Source organism: Rhopalosiphum maidis, chromosome 2 (assembly GCF_003676215.2).
Source record: "Rhopalosiphum maidis isolate BTI-1 chromosome 2, ASM367621v3, whole genome shotgun sequence".
Lineage (NCBI taxonomy): Eukaryota > Metazoa > Arthropoda > Insecta > Hemiptera > Aphididae > Rhopalosiphum > Rhopalosiphum maidis.
This window is the reverse complement of record NC_040878.1, coordinates 45,846,612-45,868,435: the sequence shown is the minus strand read 5'-3', so window position 1 is coordinate 45,868,435 and position 21,824 is coordinate 45,846,612. Positions and strand designations below refer to the sequence as shown.

The 21,824-nt window shown below is 25.8% G+C and overlaps 2 protein-coding genes across 3 annotated transcripts; both read left to right on the top strand.

Annotated features, from left to right (window-relative positions):
• The first annotated feature begins 4,042 nt into the window (after positions 1–4,042).
• LOC113553615 (delta-like protein 1) lies at positions 4,043–8,522 on the top strand. Its single transcript, XM_026957022.1, has 9 exons — positions 4,043–4,172; positions 5,762–5,939; positions 6,023–6,142; positions 6,243–6,303; positions 6,868–6,998; positions 7,061–7,121; positions 7,204–7,334; positions 7,417–7,556; positions 8,165–8,522. Exons 1-9 carry the CDS (start codon positions 4,071–4,073, stop codon positions 8,354–8,356), a joined length of 1,116 nt encoding a protein of 371 aa, XP_026812823.1. The 5' UTR covers positions 4,043–4,070; the 3' UTR covers positions 8,357–8,522.
• A 635-nt stretch (positions 8,523–9,157) lies between these two features.
• LOC113550991 (xanthine dehydrogenase) lies at positions 9,158–20,916 on the top strand. 2 transcript variants are annotated; one of them, XM_026952973.1, is made up of 24 exons: positions 9,158–9,293; positions 10,083–10,140; positions 11,436–11,532; positions 11,654–11,892; positions 11,954–12,165; positions 12,234–12,375; positions 12,443–12,610; positions 12,683–12,759; positions 12,865–12,958; positions 13,040–13,152; positions 13,228–13,520; positions 13,596–13,798; positions 14,011–14,234; positions 14,330–14,449; positions 14,774–14,998; positions 16,152–16,285; positions 16,344–16,518; positions 16,626–16,963; positions 18,328–18,640; positions 19,252–19,379; positions 20,023–20,137; positions 20,207–20,461; positions 20,535–20,702; positions 20,779–20,916. In XM_026952973.1, the coding sequence occupies exons 1-24, from the start codon at positions 9,246–9,248 to the stop codon at positions 20,827–20,829; spliced, it is 3,990 nt and encodes a 1,329-aa protein (XP_026808774.1). In that variant the 5' UTR covers positions 9,158–9,245; the 3' UTR covers positions 20,830–20,916. The 2 variants fall into 2 exon arrangements, with proteins under 2 accessions (XP_026808774.1, XP_026808775.1); XM_026952974.1 differs by lacking the exons at positions 9,158–9,293; positions 11,436–11,532 and having other exon boundaries at positions 10,086–10,140.
• The last annotated feature ends 908 nt before the right edge of the window (positions 20,917–21,824 follow it).

Genomic DNA, 21,824 nt, shown 5'->3' with positions numbered 1-21,824 from the left:
TAGTCAGGTGATCAATATTTGGTTTAGTGTTGTACAATTCAATACTAAAACAGTTTTCAAATTCATGATCAAGTAACGACAATGGTATGTGATTGATTGAGAAGGGAAAATAGTCAGATCCAGTTATCTTTATTACTACTTATTATTAGTATTAAGAGGCAAATTAAAATATTTGTTCGAATAACAGTGGTGTGGTATAATAAACAACAAAAGGTTTAAATATACGATTAGATTAGATAGAAATAATATTAAATTACTTTCAATTGCTATTTGATAAAAGAAAATTATATTATTATATAAGGATAAAAAAAAATTAATAAAAAATATATTATTTTATTGAATATAATTATATTATTATTATATTATTTTTTTTTTTTATCTTAAATTATTAAAGTAAAATAAGTATAAACACTTACGTCCTACGCTAAATAATAAAAGTAGATTAACTTTTTTGAACTGAGTTAAATTAATATTTTTTCCCATAAGTATTTATTTTTAAGTTATTAAGTTAAATTTATGTTTTGTTAACTGTTAACGTCCAACTTATCGCTACTTAGATACGGTATCAAAATGTTTTTAGAGTAATTTACAAAATGTTGATGGAATTTAAATTTGCCCAAATTATGGTTATGCCCGTATACATTTAAATTTTCTTTTAGAGATTTAAGATAATATTATTTAATAATAACATTATTATTCTGAATGTCTAAATCGTTATATAAGTTTTAGTATAGGTTTATGGTGTATGTGTATTTAAAATATATAATTATTACCTATAACAATATAATTTTTGAAAGTTAAAGGTCAGTAGAATTAACTGATAGTTTTTTATTTGACAATGTATTCTTTTTTATTATGATTTCTTATACATTATAATTATTCAATGATATATATACTCTATAGAGATAATTAAATAATTTTGATTTAATAAATGTGTTTATTCAACGTTGCCAAATTATACTTATTTAATTATTTTAGATTGATTGTAGAGTTATGCATTATGAAGTATTCTTAAATCATGATAAATTTTAAATTAATAATTCTACAACGTTCTATATTGTTCAGAAGATGATTTTAATATGTTATAATAAAACAAATACATACAACATACATCTAAATAGGTAAAAAATAGAAACCAACTAACTATTTTAACGCCTAAGTAAATTTTAACTAGATAACTTATACTACACCAAATGCTGTTATATTACCTCTTTGGTAAATATTATATTGTACGTCATATTGAGCTTGTCACATTTCATATAAATATTATACTATTATACTACTTCAGTAATCCTGAATCCCAATTCGGCCAACTCTGTTATAATATTGTGATTCGTTTTACGTAAGTATTGCGTGCGTTTAAGTTATTATTATTTGTTATTGTGTAAATATAGCACAAAGCCACAAACGCCGTTTATAAAATGTATATAGAAAAAATGTGTAATGTACAATTATGTGTATTGTGTATATATTACCGACCAGCGCATATTAGTGCACAAATTAAAGGAGTAAACTTAATACTAAACTACACTATTACGGTCACATAGAAATTTAAGTCAATGGCCTCGAGGAGTGGGTCGTTATTCACCGGCCGGCTCGTCTAGTGTTGCCAATATTGGTTATTTTTACTTACAATTTATTATTATGGAGATAAACCAATTATATTTATTTAAAATATTATGTTTTAAGCTAAAAAAATATCTATAGAATATAAAATATTTTGTTTATATTCTCGAATTCATTTAAGAAATAAAACTTCCTAATTCCTATGAATAAATATTTTCAATTATTAGTTTTATTGACTTATTGCAATCTAAACTTTAACAATAAGGACAAGCTTATACATTATATTAGATTTGTCCTAAAATTTAAGAAAATCTGTAATCTTAATATCATATTATCATTAATAGTATTAATAAATGATTTTATATACTTTTTAAATGCATTTATATTTATTATTAAAATGAGTAAATAAGGTAAATAATATATGTGAACATATTGTATAGACTATAGAATATAGATTATTCATTTATATTTTATCTTTCAAAATATTTTTTACACCTATTTCAGATTGTTTATTTCAAGATATACTATCTCGTTTGTAAAAGCTTGATCAGGTATTCAGGTCCTAAGAATGTAGTAAGATATAGTAAGATCAATTGGTAAAATCCCGAAATTCCAGGTTTTACTAATAAACCAAGCATTTCAAAGAATGACATTTAATATAATAATTCACATCCATAATCCTTGGATTAATTTTTTTTATTGATTTACTGTTGTATAAAATACTATCTAATAAAGGTATTTTATTAAAATAATTTGTTTTTGAAATTCAATAATCACAATCGTAACAATTATTTATTTTTTAAATGTGTTGTATAAATATAATATAGAAATGATTAGTATTTCTAGTTTTAGGTTTCTCTTGTTGTCTACTATAGGCTACTAGGTGTGATCGTGTGGAATATCTAAAATTACATCGGAGTTGTTCAACGCTTATTAATTACAACTTTCGATTCTATGGGACATTGTTTTTATACATTGCAGTCAATTGTTAATATGGAAATACTACTATTGATTTTATACAATTCGAAAATAAAGTACTAAAATAAATACTTGTATATTTCATTCATAGGATTAACCAGCCATTTTATTCAAAGGTGCAAATATTTCTGGAAATCTTAACTCCCCCCTACGCAATGAAAAAGTGATTATTACGTATAATATAATATACTGAACTATGATTGTTATTGCATTTAGTAGCATTAGCCACAAAATAAAATTATTAAAATACTACAAATTATCAGGTTACCTGTACAATATATTATAAACAATGGCCAATGACTTGCTCCTTTCAGAATCTAAAAGCATCATATTTAAAGAATTTTATTTTTGTTTAGAAGATGCCACCGCATACCCTGCACATCACCTGGCTGCGCCTATGATTTTATTGAAAGCCTGAAAAATTCCACCTATAAAACTCTGTAGCATTGTTCAGACACTAAAACTATATACTATAAATCTAAGTCTAAAATAAATACACATATAATAAAAATATAAGGTAATTTAATTTATACTATGAATTACAATCTAATTTAAATATGCTCAACTTTGGAATACTGATAATTTTAAAGGAATCAAATAATATATGATTTTTATTTTTAATACTTATTTACTATCTACAAATATTATAAGAACATTTGTGAGAAATAGTAATAATTTTAATAAAGAATTGAATATTTAAGTGGGGAAACTGTTCATTAATAGCACATCAGTTTGATTTTGAATTTACCTTATATTATAAGTACCTATATAACAAGGGTGGCCAAATTGTGGCTCTCTTTATCGACGTATGTGGCTAGTGGTCTTATTTACAAAAACCAAAATTTTAATTTTTTTTACATACATTTATAAAAAAAAAAATTGTTTTTATTATTATTATTTTATAATTTTATGTTTCGTAATTTGATATGTTTATCAGATGTTAACTATCTTTATTATTTTTGTGGTATAAAGGTTCAGATTAGATAATTTGGCTCTTGATATAATTGCATTAATATATGTGGATCGCGTACATAGTCATGTTGGCCACCCCTACTATATAATATATTAATATATATTCTAATTAATAGTTTTATATATATATATATATATTTATAAATAAGACCACAATTTTTATTTTTATTAAAAAAAAAGATTTTAATATATATTTAATTAATATTTGTGCGAATAAATTATAGTATAATAATATGTTGTATTTTGTTGTAATATTAGAAATCTACACACAATTTATAATATTCTATAATACATAAGATTCATAACACGTTCTACATAAGATATTTACAGGTTTTAATTTATTAACTATTTTGGTAATAATAAATAATTTTTTTTTTAATTATTGAAGTATTTTTTGTCTCCCCGCTATTGTGGCAATATCAGAGAGCACCTAAGAATCTAACGCTCACGTTTTTATGCTAATTACAAAAAGAAATGGGAAGTGGTTGCTTCGGATGTTCGGATGAGTCAGTTTAGTTCTGGTGAAAGCATTGATACGACGTCGTTTGGTCAACATGACCGATAGACGTACCCTAGCCGTACTTTTTACTTTGTGTACTTTTGGAGTTCCAAGGATTTTAGCCGCATCCAAAAATATCCCAAAATGGAAAAAACAGGTAAAAAATATTATTATTACTTAAAAGTATTATAAAAATGCTAACCTTTTTATAATTTCAATAAATTATTAAATCAAATTGTATTGTTTTGTGTTTTTTACTCCAAATTAAAAATGTAAATCGTGGACTAGTGAGTACTGAGTAGTGTTATTGTTTTTTTTTTTTTAAGAGTTCGTTTGCTTGTTTGTTTAATTATATTAGTATTAACAAAGTGATAATTTCAATATTTTTGTAAAATTAAATTTAACGAAAAACAATTACGTTTTAAATGAAACAATAAGGGTTCACACTGACTTTCTAATTATGATTATCATCGGTCACGTTGACTATATACTTATATAGTTAAGTCCGTGATCAGATCTGTTAGCCTAGTGACCCACTATATAAACAAGGATGTGTTAACCGAAGTGTCGATTTGTGTATCATACAAGTTATACTCGTACATATGTATGTTCTAAAACGCTCAGGTTTTGTGCAACGGTAAACTGATAGCCTACATACTATAGCTATACAAATGTATTATAAATGTGCAGATTTAATAGTAAAACATTTATTTCATTAATTATAACCATTACGACAAAATGTTTATACGATAAAATTTCTGTATATTACTTGTATTATAATGGGTCGTGGATGTCGTTTATATTCTATATATTATTTAAAAAAACTAAAAAAATCCTATAAATATTTTTGTCTCAATTACTGATAAGTTATAACTTATAAGTTATAAGAAATAATAACTGAATAGCTTATATTGTGTTTGGTAGAAACTTGATAGACAACTCTTTTTAAACATTAATTGATAATTGAAACCAGTAGTGTGTGGAAAATTAATAATATTTAACAGTACACTTATTTATTAGATGTGTATATACTTATGATTGCAGGGCACCTATGAGTGATTATATTACAGTTATATCTACTTTGCATAGGAATCATTTATTTACCGTCGATTTAAAATGTTTTTGAACTGTTTTTTGAAACAGTTTGGCCTTAATAAAATATTTATAAAATAAAGAATTTTATTTGCAGTTCCTTAAAAATATTATTCAATATATTTTTTTAAATATTTAATTGATTACGAAAATACAAAATTGAAAATATTGTTAAATATATATCTTTTATTATAGGTACTCAATTTATATTGACTACCTACCTATAAGACTATAACAATCATTTAAAGTGACTAATGAGCTCTATCATTGTATTCAGAGAGGAATTAAACAATTCATTCATATTGTATTTTCCTATTATTACCTGATCTATGTCATTTATTACGAACGATATTAAATAATAAATAATTATAATACAGTGTAGGATGAGATAACTCATAATTATTGATATAGTCTGTACTCGGTAGCGATATATTTTATAATAATAATTAATAATGAATAAGAAAGTTTAATTGAAATAAAATATATGTGTATTTAATTAGTTATTAATAGGCATATTCATTTTTAGCATTTGATACTTTAACAACTTTGATGAATATAACTATAACTATACGTCCGTTCGGAATAATGAGTTTCGATATATTTCATCAGAGTTGTATTATTATAAATGACATGTACCTAACTTTCCCAATTTAGGCTTGCGAGGCACCAGCAACACAAAATGAATCGAGTCATTACGTTTGCGACGACAATGGCGATATGAAATGTCTACCCGGGTGGATAGGTGACCTTTGCGATGTGCCAATTTGCAAGAAAGGTTGTGACCCAATTCAAGGTTACTGCAAACGGCCATCAGAATGCCGTTGCAAGTTAGGTGAGTAATACCTGATAACTGAAATCTAGGTGTTACATTGGAATAGTGTATAATGATCAATCGCATTAATATTATTATTTTAGGTTTTTACGGTGAAATGTGCAACAAGTGTATAGCACTGCCCGGCTGCCAACACGGTTACTGCAACAATAGTTTCGAATGCAAGTGCTTAGAAGGCTGGGACGGCATATTCTGTTCAGAACGTAATGATGATTTTTTATTGAAAGTTAAGAAGCGTGTGGATGGTGCATTAAAATTATCTAAATAATTTACATGTTTTATTTATGCGTAACGTACTAATAGCGGTATGCCACGAAGACTGTCATCCGAGTAAGGGGTATTGTGACTGGCCGGGAGAATGCAGGTAAGCTTAATAAATTGACTTTGCATAATTATTTTCACCTATTTATGTTATAGCTAAACCGTTAATTAAAATTTTGAGAAATTATAACTTATTTATCTAAGTTATATTACTTAATTATATATATATGTATATTAATATTTTAATTTTAAATATATTTTTTATGTAAAAATCGACAAAAATTAAAAAAAAAATGTTTAATGAAAAATTATTTTCTGTAACTGAAATATATTAATAAATAAAAAAAAAAAAATATATGATACACCAGCAGGTGCTTTTTATGGTAATTAATATTTAATTAATATGTTAATTTATAAAAATTATTCAAATTGTAAAATTATAAACGTTTTCAAGTTATATCTATAACCATAACTATTTTAAATCATAATAATATGAAGTTATATATTAGAAATAATATGTAACTTGCAAGTTTATATTGTTCAAATTGTTATGTATAAAATGTTCGAAAATTCTATTATAAAGGTTAGTTTTTAATTTATTTAAATAAGCACAAGATGCATTTGTATATGTTTTTCTTGTATAATCGTGTCTATTGAAATAATGTAGGTGTCGTTTAGGCTGGACTGGTGATCTTTGCAAAGAATGTCAACCATTACCAGGATGTATGCATGGGACATGCTCTAAACCATTAGAATGTAAATGTGAAAAGGGATGGCAAGGAATTTTGTGTCAGATACGTAAGTAAAATGTGTTTAATATATAAACAGTTTTTTTCTAAATTAAATATATTATTTTACAGCTGTGTGCTCTGAAGGTTGTCATCGAGATCGAGGATATTGTCGTAAACCAAATGAATGCAGGTATGTATTTAATGAACATTATTAATTACCAGTGCTGGTGTATACACTAAAAAATAAAACATTTATTCATTAATGATTATAGGTGCAAAGTAGGCTGGTGGGGTAAGAACTGTACTCAATGTTTCGCATACCCAGGCTGTGTTCATGGTACGTGTAACCGTCCGTGGGAATGTAATTGTAAGCCCGGCTGGGGTGGAATGCTCTGCGATCAAGGTACTTGTGTTAAACACAAATAAAAGCTAAATTAACTTCATTATCAGGATTATTAAGAGTAATTGTTATTTATGTTTTTTAGAACTGAAATATTGTGAAACTAACAATGTGACATGCCAAAATGGAGCTACATGTGTAAGTCTTCCAGAAGAAGATGGAAATTATAGATGTCTTTGTGCTGATGGATACATTGGACGAAATTGTGAAGTAGATAAAAAAAAGGTAACTTTTTTAGTAAACTTTTATAATTTAGGTATAAAGTAACATTAAATAGACATATATTAATAGATGTATCATGTATGTAAACATGGGTAACTAATTTAGGAGGGGGAGAACAAAACACAAAAAATCTCAAAATGGAAACTAAGTAAAGTTTCAATGCTATTTCAACATAAAAATGTAAATATGCTATTATGCTAGGTATTAATAATTGATATTTGTATTGTTGTTTATTTAATTTAATGTATTTAATAAATAGGTACACTAATAAAAATAGTTAATCAATTAATATACATAATTTATTATTCGTTATTATCAATAAAGAAGAATTGCAAATTTTTTCGTTTCATTTCAAACTTAATAAATTGGATATGTGAATAATATTTACATCCTTGAAGATAATAAAACTATGTTTGTGAAAGAACTTCTTTTTACGATAACTAATCATTAAATTATAAAAGTTGATGTTTTTTTCAAAGAGGAAATTACAAGATAATTTCTTTTTAATGTACTGAAAAATTTAATTTAATCCTATGTAATTAAAAATGTTATACGTTTTAAATTATTTCATCATGTTAAACCTTATAATATATTCTTTTATACTTTTATAGGTTGAGATTGTCGGATTAGTACCTCCTAAGCCTAGCTTAATGCTTCTTAAATCAACAACAACTACACCTTCGACGGTGTCTGAAGACTTATTATTAGAGGGCGATGATGAATATGAAGAAGAAACTACAAAACCTAATTCTTCCATAGTTTCGTTGGTGAATGAAAATGAATCCCTTAATGAAACAATTTAATATTGTCAAGACATTTATTAAAGCATTATGTCAAATAATAATTTATTCATCTTAAAATTAGTTTTATAATTGTTTTTATTTATTTATTTAATTATTTATTTATTTATTACATTGATTTTGTACTGATATAACTAGTTTAAACAATATAATATTTTATAGCATATAACGTGTCTTATTAATTTTGAAAAACAGTTTCTAATGGTTTTATAAGATTTGTGTTCAAATCACTGTCTTAGGTGGAAACACGCGTATGACGTGTTAATATTTTTTCAAATAATGTCACATTTTAATTTCACAAGTAAATAGAAATTGTAGTTTTATTATTATTGAATTATATCTATAATAACTAAAACATAAAATAATAAAATAAATCACAATAGGTAAAAAAAAACATATATCTATATTCTATACTTAGTAAATCGTATCCCAGACTTTCTAAAACGTTTGGTAACAGTTAATTCTGTATTTCGATGCATCGTTGACATACTGTTAACCTTACTAAATATAAAAAAAACCCTTTTACTACTTTTGATATGCACAAAAACAAGTTCTTAAAAATATGTTGTACGCACACAGGATATATTCCATTGACGTATAATGTTAAAACAATGCAGGTTTGAAATCGATATTGTGAAATATATCTTTTAGTTTAAAAAAATACCCATAAAAAATTATGGTTTCTGAAGCCTTATTAGTTATTAAATATATATTTTTTAAACCATTATAAATTATAGCTCTCAGTAAGATGATGTGTGTTTATGAAATTATCGTACAAGTGAATTATTATTAATTAAGATTATTTTTAAATATTACAACAATTTTTTGAATTTAGTTTATCCAATTTAAGAAATTGTACATTAGTATAGAATTTTTATACAAAAGCTGCATAATGGAAAATATTAATTCCACCTTAATATTTTTTGTCAACGGTAAAAAGGTAAGAAAAACAATTATGTTTTTAATCGTAGAAAAATGGTAATTAATGTGAAAATAATAAAATCAAATAAATATGAATTTGGAATTTCCAGCTACTAAAGAATACATTTACTGCTAGTATAATCACAAAATATTTAATCCTATTAATTATCATATTATTTAGGATTAACATCCTATCGTCTATCACTATTTATAAATAAATAAAAATTATATTTGATACTTAAGTAATTTTATACTTGTATTTATATTATTTGTGTTTATCAGACGGATTTATTCAAAATTTTTCATTTGTCTAAAACGCATAAAATACCTATATTATTTATATTTTTTGTAATTATATACTATATAAAAATATTCTTACTTTTAAAATAAAATTTGACTATATTTTATGTTGTGACACCATTATGGATGTTGTTTTTATTGAAAATGAATTCATTAAATGGTCTGCTAGTATTTAATATAATATGCAGCATTACAGCTAGTAGCTAGTGCAGTATATTGTGGGTTCTTTATTGGTAGTCATGTATTGGATTTATACTTTTAACTGTTATGTAGAAGTAGAATGCTCATATTATATATTGTGATTTCCATAGTTTGTTTGGGAGTCTTGTATATTGTTTTTTAGTATATAAATATGAAACCCTGTAATTATTATATTTTTTTTTTTACAAATGGTTAATTAATTTTTACCACATTAGTCACTCGTATTAGTCCATCTCTTTGTTAAATACATCTACATTAGCTAAACTATACTTTGTAAAATAAAAACTTATTAAACTTTATTAAACAGGTTGTCGAAGACAAAGCTGACCCACATTGGACTTTACTTTATTATCTAAGAAATAAATGTATCCTTTTTATTGGCAAATGGTATCGAGTGTGTCACTAATATATGGTTGTGTTAAATTTGTATTCAATGATACATCATTATTATACAAAAATTGACTCTGAGGGGAACGGTATATGAGCTTATATTACTAAGTATGTTTTATAATATTTTTTTATTTTTGTTGATACTTAAGGCTATTGAAGTAATTTATTATTTTATTAGTATTTAATTATTTTAATACAATTGACGTTGAATTCTATCACTGGATGGCCTCCCTCGTCATGTATAACATTGTTGTGTATTCTTTTAATTTTCTTTTTTTTTCGTTTATTATTAATAAAATGTTTCAACACAATGAGTGCTATAACAAGTACAATTTAATTTTCTAAATTACATATTATGCATTAAATAAAAAAATATATATTATAATTTATAATAATATATATTTACCACGATTTATCAACCTATATAACTAAAAAACACAATATCTTAAATGAATAAAAATCATTGTGTGTAATAAATTTCATAATTATATTAAAACATACGTAAAAGTTTTAAATTACCATAAAAAATATTTTTAAATTATAAAAAAATAATTAAAATCGTCTTTTATCGTTAAAATAAGAAATTTTGTCCAAATTTGAACTAGTCTATAAAAAATAATTGTGTTTATATATTTTCAGTATGAAATACTTATGACTTTATATAAATTATCTTTTATTATATTTTCTAAACATAGATATAAAAAGAAAAACTTTAACGAATTTTTAACTACTAAATAATTTGTAACTTTTTGTGACTGACAAAATTTGTCAACATTTTAACTCTAAATATATATAAAAAAATTGTACCTATTCACTTTTTATATTTTTAAACAGATAATTTTATGAATCTTGTATTAAATATTCAAGAATTTTGACACTGCGAATAATTTTTTATCTACATTTATGGAAAAAAACAAAATAAAAAGTTTAAAATAACACAAAAAGAGTTAACATTTTTTTTTTAAAAATGTTGAACGAAATTGATGGTTTAAACATTTCGTAAACATTTTAAGTATCTATTTTTATTTTTTTTTTTTTTGAAATACAATAGAATATCAAAAACTGTGTGAGAGAAATAATTATTTTACGGGTGAATATCAAAATCGAAGCATTTTATTGAAAATTGATTGTAACTCATAAAAAAAAAACACGTTATTGAAAAAATTAATATATTCATCACTTCGTTCAGAGTCTAAAAGGAAACGCGACACCATTATGCATACATCAATAAATTATGCTAATTAAAAATTCCTTAAATTTATCACTACAGTAAATTTATGTGGAACTAAATTGGGATGTGCTGAAGGAGGATGTGGAGCTTGTACTGTAATGGTATCAAAATATGATCACATTAAGAAGTCTCCATTGTATCCTTTGATCTACTAAAGTCTAAAATATGAACATGCATTTTAAATAAATATGTATAATGTGTACACTTATTATATATCATTCATAAAGATAAAAGCTCTTTAATTAACTAAACTTTAGACATATGTCTGTCAATGCCTGTTTGTGCCCTGTAGTCAGCTTACATGGATGTGCTATAATAACTGTTGAAGGCATTGGTAACACAAAAACAAGATTGCATCCTATTCAAGAACGAATAGCGAAAAATCATGGATCACAATGCGGTTTTTGTACACCTGGTATTGTAATGTCTGTATATGCCATGCTCAGATCATTAGAAAAAACACCTGATGAAAATGACCTAGAAATTGCTTTGCAAGGTAGATTTAATCATTTTTTAAATTTAAACGTTCAGACTACTTGTTAACTATTATATTTCAGGCAACTTGTGTAGATGTACAGGTTATAGACCTATTTTAGAGGGGTTGATGACATTAACTAATTGTGATAAAATTTCTAATGGATGTACCATGGGAAAAAAATGTTGCATGAAGACTAAGAAAATTGAAAATGGCGATGAAGATATATGCAATTCATCTGAATTCTTACCGTATGATCCTTCTCAAGAACCAATTTTTCCACCTGAACTTATGGTGAGAAATAAAAAAAATATATTTAATTATTTACTATATAAGTATTTACATTTAGTATATTTGCGTAGCTTACAAATGAGTTCGATAAAGAATATTTGATATTTAGAGGTAAAAAGACTACGTGGTATAGACCAACATCACTTTTGGAACTATTGGAACTTAAATATAAATATCCCAATGCTCGTATAGTTGTCGGGAATACCGAAATTGGTAAAGTAAAAAATATGAAATGCATTTAACTGTAAAATTAATATTTTAATATCATTTAAATAAATAGGAGTTGAAATAAAATTCAAAAATTGTCAATATCCTGTAATGATACAGCCAAATAAGGTGTCTGAGTTAAATATCATTAAAAAATGTGTTAAAGGATTAATTGTTGGTGCTGCGGTAACTATTAACCAATTAGAAAATGAATTAAAGAAACTTATTGATATTATACCAGGTAAGATTTTTAAACCATTTAGAGAACATTATTAATATGACAGACTTTAATCAAATAATTATCAATTATTAGATCATAAAAATAAAATAATAAAATCTATATTAGAGATGATACCTTGGTTTGCAAGTAAACAAATTCGTAATGTTGCAGTAAGTTCACCCATCAGTTTTAAAATTATTATTTGTAATTAAGTATGACAGTATGGACTATGGATATTAAATTATAATTTTATATTTCTTTTATCATTTTTCTAGTGCATAGCCGGAAATATTATAACGGGAAGTCCTATATCGGATTTAAATCCAATATTTTTAGCGGCTCGTTGTCAGTTAAAAGTACAGAGTAAACGTAATAATTTATTTTATAATTGCAAATGTAGAAATTCTATAAATAAATGTATTAATCTCACAATTTATATTTTATTCCTAGAAAATGGAATAAAATTTTTGAAGATGGACCATACGTTTTTTACGGGTTATCGACAAAATGCTTTAAATCCAGATGAGGTTGTAATAGATTTGTTTATTCCATTTACACAGAAAGTAAGCGTTTGGTGTAATTGTTTAATTCGATAAAGTGCTAAATTTAATCATTAAAAATTAAAAAAATTGTTTTAGAATATATTTTTTAAATCGATTAAACAATCAAGAAGAAAAGAAGATGACATAGCCTTGGTAAATGCTGCATTTTATGTAGAAATATCAAATAATATAGTAAAAGATGCAGAGCTAGTTTTTGGTGGAATGTCAGCTACTGCAGTTATTGCTCAAAGAACTAAATCATTAATAATCAACAGAGAATGGTCTGAGTCTTTGTTAGATGATGTATATTTAGAGTTACTTAAAGACTTACCTTTGGCATCAAATGCCCCCGGAGGAATGGTGACTTATCGTAAAAGTCTTGTTCTAAGGTGATTATAATGATTAAATTATTACAATAATTTTTTGTTATAATGTACGTCTAAATGAAATGTTATATTTTTTAGCCTATTTTTTAAATTTTACCTTTACGTGTGCAATCAATTAAATTTGACAATAATAGATGCACACAATTTAATTAATGGCAACAATGTTATTACACACAATTCTAAATACGCTCAATACTATAATATAACTTCAAATTCTTCAAGCCCAAATGATGCTGTTGGTAAACCATTAGTTCACAAATCAGCTATACAGCAAACTACAGGTATCACGTTGTTTATAAATAAGTATATAACTAGTTAATAACATTCATTATTAGTACCCCTATTTTTTTTACCAATAAAATTATATTTACTACTTTTATACAATATAATATTAGTACCAGAAATCAAATGATAAAAAACTTTTTTTTTATGAAAAAAATTTAATATTTTTAAGTTGTTTACATATACAATTATATAATATGTATTATCATAGGCGAAGCAGTATATTGCGACGATATACCTCGTCGTTCCGATGAACTTTATTTAGCTGTTAAAACATCTATATATGCCCATGCTAAAATTATAAGTGTAGACTATACCGAGGCTTTATCACAACCTGGCGTGGTGACCATAGTCGATGAAAAAGATCTACCAGGAAGCCGCAATATGGTCGGTGTAATGCCGATTAAAGATGACTATGTATTTGCTAGAGAAAAGGTATTATAATGTATTGTTTTTTGTTATATACTTGTTCAAAATTTAAAGTATTACAATTCAAAATTCGAACATCAAAAATTAAAACTATTTTTCAGGTGGTCAATTTTGGGCAAATAATTTGCGGATTAGTCGCTGTAGATTCAATCACTGCACAGGATGCAGTTAAATTAATTTATGTTCAGTATGAAGAATTAAAACCGATAATAACCATTGAGGTATGTAGAGTAATATAAAGCATAATATGCTTATGGATAATTTGAACAATTAAAAAATTTAATGTGTGTAATAAACTAATAAATATAATTATGATTGTTTACTTGTATCATATGTATGAAAAGCCATTGCAATTGTATTGCATTTGCATTGTATTATAAGCGAACAAGTTAATACATACTTATCCAGTATAGATACAAACTTATAGACTTTTTGAAAGAATATAATAAGTAATAATTTACACACAAAATAATATGTCTGATGTTCAACAGAATGAATGAATTTAAATTGTTTACAATATTTTTGGTTACTGTAAATGTTTATAGGAAGCTATTGAAAATGAATCGTATTATGATGGCCGGTGTGCCTATTTTGAAAAAGGGTGCATAGATCAAGGATTTAAAGAATCAAACCATAGTCTAAACGGTACCTTAAGAACTGGCGGGCAAGATCATTTTTATTTAGAAACTCAGTGTTGTATAGCAATACCAATGAATGAAAATAATGAGATGGAAATAATAAGTTCAACACAATCGCTAAATGAATTGCAGGTATAAATTATACAAACATTATACATCATAATATTATTTATGTTTTTCTATTTTAAAATTGCACTCAATTCAAAACAAAAATAATATGTTTAAATTTTAAAATAAATTCAAAATGCTTTCTATTTTAAATAATAATTTAATATTTATAAAAATAATAGCTAAAAGTATAATTAATAATATGTTCTAAAAATATAATAAAGAAAAAATCATGTATAGGTTCTATTATTGAATATTTTTAATAAACAACAACTTAATTTAATTACCTAATATCTATATCCTGAAATTTAAAACTTACAATAATAAAAATAGATTAAACTATAATGTTAATTACGTATTTTTGGTACATTAATTATATATTTATAAATTTAATAAAAAAAAAAATTAATTAATTAAAATGTATAATAGGTGGTATAAGAATCTATGTTTGTATTATCTATTTATTTATCAATAATACTTATTTTAAGCTCATACAATGGTAAAAAAACCAAAAAATGCAAACACGCACCACCGATTTAATATTATCGCTCGATAAGAAAATACTCCGATAAAAGTTGTTAAGTTGTATGCAATTAAATCATCTAATTGGATGGTAAGATATAAAGATAAATTTGAGTATTGTCTAATTTAAAACCGGATTACTTGATGTTAAGTTCAAAATGAAAATAATTTATAATACGTAGTACTATGTAGTACTTATATTTCAACGAAGTCGATTTTTTTAGTCATAATACAAGAATTTAAATTAATTAAGTCAATAATGTCCTAAAAATTTTTAAAAAATGCATTAAAAACATCAAAAAATACCCTAAAAAGTACAAAATCCGTTGAAATGCAATATATATCCTAAAAAATTTTGTGGTTAGAATACGGAGTATTTGAAACACATTTGTAGCTTGAAAAGCATCGTGTAAGACTGTAAAACATTCAACAAAAAAAAAAAGATACAAATGCATTGAAATTCGAGCCCTAGTAATAAGTTGTAAAAACTAGACTTAGGTAATCAATAAATCTCTTTCCAAATTCTTTATATATACACTAATGTCATATGCTAAAAAATCTCTTATTTTTTTGTTTAGTTAAAATTCAATACATAATATTTAGATAAAAATTTAAATTAATGTAAATACTTTTTATAAACATCTTGTTTGATCAGGAAAGTATATCACATTGCTTAGACATACCGGTAAATCGTATAGTTTGCAAAACAAAACGTATTGGTGGTGGCTTTGGTGGTAAAGAAACTAAAGCATTTATTATAGCGGCGCCATGTGCAGTAGCTGCTGTAAAGTAAGACTGCAGGGATGGAAGGGTTGATATTAGAAAATATATTTTATTTTTTTTCTAGAACTGGAAAATCAGTTAGATGTATGCTGGATCGACACGAAGACATGTTGATCACTGGTGGAAGAAATCCATTTTTATGCCACTATCGAGTAGGATTTAATGAATATGGACAAATTCAGGCTTTGGACATTTCTGTGTATAATAATAGTGGAAGTTCTAGAGATCTGTCAGCGGGAGTGAGTATACTTACATATTTCTTAAGTAATTTGTATTGAGTATATAGGTACATATTATTATTATTTATTAAATCCTAGTATTGTACATTTATGTTTATATTTTACAGACAATTGAAAGATGCGTTACTCATTTAAGGAATACGTATTATGTCCCTCATGTTAGAATATCGGGATATATTTGTGCTACAAATTTACCATCAAATACGGCTTTTAGAGGGTTTGGTGCACCCCAAGGAATGTTTTTCGCGGAATCAATTATTGATCACATATCTAGAGAACTAAACATCGATTCAAATGCAGTGAGAGCAAAGAATTTCTTCGTAAACGGACAGATAACTTATTATAATCAATTGATATCTAATTTTACCGCTAAAAATTGTTGGGACGAGGTATTGGAAAGATCAAAGTATACCTTGAAGTCTAACGAAATCGAAAAGTTCAATAGGTATATCTTATACGTAGTTACGCATATTATGACTGTTACGTCTATTATAATAATATATAGTATATGTTTATTAATTGGAAAGTTAGTAAAAACAATTGTCAATCTTGGTAAAAGGGAGGCCATTAGTCATACACGAGTATATTACTTTAACAACCTGCATTTAAATATTAGTGCTACATCATGAACTTTACTAACTTTCTAATTAATTGAAAAACTGTACAATCTGGACTCTAGACGTATACACATAGAACAGCTGTATAAAAACCTTGCATGAATTTGTGTAGTTAAGATTAGAAATTAATATTGTATCCCTACGAACCTCCACCACTGACACATGTAATGCGGACGAAACCTCATGTCGACATAATAGGTATATAAAGTGATTCTTTTATCAAACAACACTCATTATTTCAAAATCTATTTACGTTTTTTAAAATATTTGTCTTACATAATTTTTATAATAATTAATAATTGTCAAAATAAAACAACATTTTTTAAATATATTTTTTTAATTTTTTGAATAATATAAATGTTTTATTTTATATTCTAGAGCAAAATATTTTTAATATTTTTTGAAGTATATCGATACATAAAAATCGAAATTCAGATGATTTATTTATGAGTTATAATTATTTTAAGTTTTTTTTTAGTGGTACGATTCTGTAATTCGGCTATTCTGTAAAATATTGGTCTACTACTCCAGCCAATCAAACTTTAAATACTTATAACTCATAAACTACTCACTCGATTTTTATACATCAAAATACTCTGAAAAATATTCTGCTTTATGAAATTAAAAATATATGTTGTCATTTAGAAAAATAAAAAACTTTTAAAAAAAATACAACAATAAAAAATATTAAAAATAATAGTTTTAAAAAAAATTTTGATTGGAATTGGAAATCACGTAAAAAAATATTTTAAAAACATTAATTAATTTGAAATAATGTATTTTGTACTTAATATTTTATTATATAGATGATTTTCGATACTTACATTTCAAACTTATGCACTATTGAGTCATATAACCACATGACCTTATACGAGGTCTATGCATACCTATAACTGAAATGTGTTTATGTCGATCGTATCCAAGCTCAAGTCAGAGTTGAAATTCGCAGGGATTGTTTTTTAAAATGTTGATAACACCATTATTATAAATTAAAATAATACCTATTATTATACGTAATGTAATAATTAGAGCTTAGAAATAATAAATCGAAATTATCTGTATTGCTGATGGTAGTTGCTTTAATTATTTTTGCATTTGTTTTTTGTAAATTGTCGTCTTCATAGTTTTTCCATTTTATATTTTTACAATTCGTTCACTAATCACAAACCATACATAAACAATATGGTTTTAGAATGAACCGTTGGAAGAAACGTGGCATTGCAGGCGTACCCACGATGTACGGTATCGGGTTCTCAGATGGCTCGAAGTTTTTGAACCAAGCTGGTGCACTGTTGCTCGTCTACATTGACGGATCCGTACTGCTGGCGCACGGCGGCGTCGAAATGGGCCAAGGACTACACACGAAAATGATCCAAGTGGCTAGTAGGGCCTTGGACATACCCACCGAGTCGATACATATCAAAGAGACCAGTACAGACAAAGTAGCAAACGCGTCTCCGACCGCTGCTAGTTTAGGCTCTGACCTCAACGGGATGGCCGTTATCGTAAGTATACGTACACGTAAGTCAGTTACGAAGCCGAGACTTTTCTTTGGGGGAAATTTTGTAATTTGGAAGAGATTTAATAACTAAGATCTCTCGTAAGTTTGGTATGTGGCAGATACCATGGGTAAAATATAACATTTTAGATGCGATTCATTCACCACCAAATTCAGTTTTAAATTGTATTCTAATAATATAGTAATATAACGTGCTAATTAGAGGAGGGCTACAGGCACTAAAGCCCTATTATGGTCTTATCCATCCCTGCTGGCTTCGCCGTTGACCGTTGTCGCAAATATTTGTACAGCTTATTTTTTCGTTTACATCGTGACAAGATTGATAGATAGGTAACATCACAGCTAATGCAGTATGCTAATTTCCTTCACACCATTACACCCACATATAACATGTATATAATAATAGTTAAATAATAAAAATATGAAAAACAAATAGAAGTAAAGAACTACGATACATAGGAGAAGTGAAAAATATTATTATTCAATCAAAAAACTGTAATGATGAATATTATATCTATTTTGTCATGGTTTACATGTTATAACTTATACATCATAAATTTATTGTGTTCTATTATCGCTGTGACAATCGTGTTGCAGAACGCTTGTGAGATCATTAAAGCCAGATTAGAACCAATCAAGAAGAGGAATCCCGGAGGCTCATGGGCTGAATTGGTAAAGACTGCGTATTTTGAAAAAGTTAACTTGTGTGCTTCTGGATTTTACGCGTAAGTTTAATGACGCCTTTACTGTTATTTTTGAGTAAGACACATAACATCGGTTTTTCTTAAACTATATGTAGTCATTAATAAAAGTATGATTCAATAGACAAAATATATTTGTTCAACATAACATAGATTTGTAACTTTGCAAGTTATTTTCTCGGTATACCACAGTAATATCGCCATTATATATTTAAATGTATGTGTTGTATTATAGGTATTAATATAAAATTATGTTAGTTGGACCTTAGAATAAAAAATACAAAAATAGTATTGTTATAAGTTTAATGAATATTATTATACACTTCTTACATACATATCGAGTTTAAATGAAGGTCATACTCAGAAGTTAATGAAAATCAGTACCTACAAACTTTTAATATCTAAAAAAATTCGTATTATATTATATAAAAATATTGAAAATATATATATGTACAATGCAAATTGATATGTATGTATATACTGTACAATTGCTTACTATATAAGATACAGCAACAAAAAAAAACTTGGATTTTTAATACTCATTAATCGCGTATTAATTATTTTTTTTTACATAACCTTTTGATTTTTGATAATTAACTTAAAGGAATAATACTAATAAAAGTGATGTTTGGTAACCATGAAAATTAATTACTTATGTTGTTCGTAGAAATCACATTATAGGAACAACAACAGATCAAGGCACAGACAACTATGTTTTGTATTATACTAGTGGGGCAGCTGTTTCGGTGGTCGAAGTGGACTGTTTAACTGGTGACCATGAAGTATACAGGGTTCATGTTTTCTACATTAAACAAGTTATTATTTTCGTTTTTTCTTTCTCTCTTAATTAGGTTTTAAGCACAGACATAGTAATGGACGTGGGACAGAGTCTGAATCCAGCAATTGATGTGGGACAAATTGAAGGAGCATTTATGCAAGGTTATGGATTATTTACATTAGAAGAACTTGTTTATAGTCCAAAAGGAATGTTATATACGAGAGGACCTGGTACATATAAAATACCTGGTTTTTCGGATATACCGAAACAGTTTACAGTTTCATTACTGAAAGGTTCAGAAAATCCAAGAGCTGTTTATTCATCAAAAGTAAAAATAATTTTTTAACGTTCCGTTACAGGATATCTTCGTACTGTATAGTATAATAATATGTATTATTTAGGCTATTGGAGAACCACCGTTGTTTTTATCAGCTTCGATATTTTTCGCAATTAAAAATGCCATATATTCGGCTAGAGAAGATGCTGGTGTCACAGGATATTTTAGATTGGATGCTCCAGCAACTGTGGAAAAAATTCGGATGTCTTGCAAAGACAATATTACCGAAAAGGTACATTTATCCTTAAAAAGTCTAAATTACTAGTGTAGAAATCGAATATATTTTAAACATGTTTTCTTTACTGCAGCTTGAAAAATATGAAACCAAGGTAGCTGATTCATGGAATATTATCGTTTAAGAAAATGATAAAAATAAATCAAACATAAATAATTTTTTTAATGTTTAGGTAGTTAGTCAAATTATTAAAACAAAAAATAAGGCTTATATAATTTAAATACTAATACATTTTTTAATTATTGACATATTAAATTAATCAAACTGTATTAATAATAAGTTGGTTAAAATAGTTACGATATATTATTATAGTTAACGTATTATTAGAATTTTAATATTACAGAGATAAATAATATTTTAAATTTAAAGTTATTATAATTAATTTTTAACTGGCCAAATGTTAAGGAATTTTTACATAAATTTGATGTATGAATATAATAATGCATAATAAATAAAATATTTAAATAAATACTTGATAATACTTATAATAATTAATAAGCTCTAAATATTGTACATTTTAGACGTACCAAAATTAAAATAACATTAATAATCAATAGATTATGTTGTGTGTTGAAGTATTTAGACTGTCTACATGTCTATAATCGTAATATTTAGTTATACGTATGTTATTAACATTAGTCAGACTAAAAAAGAGAACAAATAGTTAAGTTAACGATGGTAGGTATTTTGTTTTTAAGTCTTTCTCATTATAAGGAATCTATTTATCGAAATAGCAATCTTAATGCTTTTTCATTAAATTCTGGTAGTTAATTGACCACATAACGACATATCTTAACATTCTATTGTCAAGTTTTTTCAGTTGATTCGAAAAAAAATTTAAAAGAAAGTAATAAATCTTGAACTTCTGGTTTCGAAAATCAATGATGAATATATCTAACTGATAGTTTGTTTTAGAGAAAGTGCGAACAAAATGTCACGTGTCTTTTTTCATAATATAATTACTTAACCAAACTTTATTTAACTTTTTTCCTAATTTGTAATAGCAGTTCGAATAATTTATCTTATATATATTATGTATTATTGCTTAGCATTGTTTTTGCATTTGAAAGTGTAAATTAAATAGTTATAAAAACAATATTTATACACAGTGCACAGATT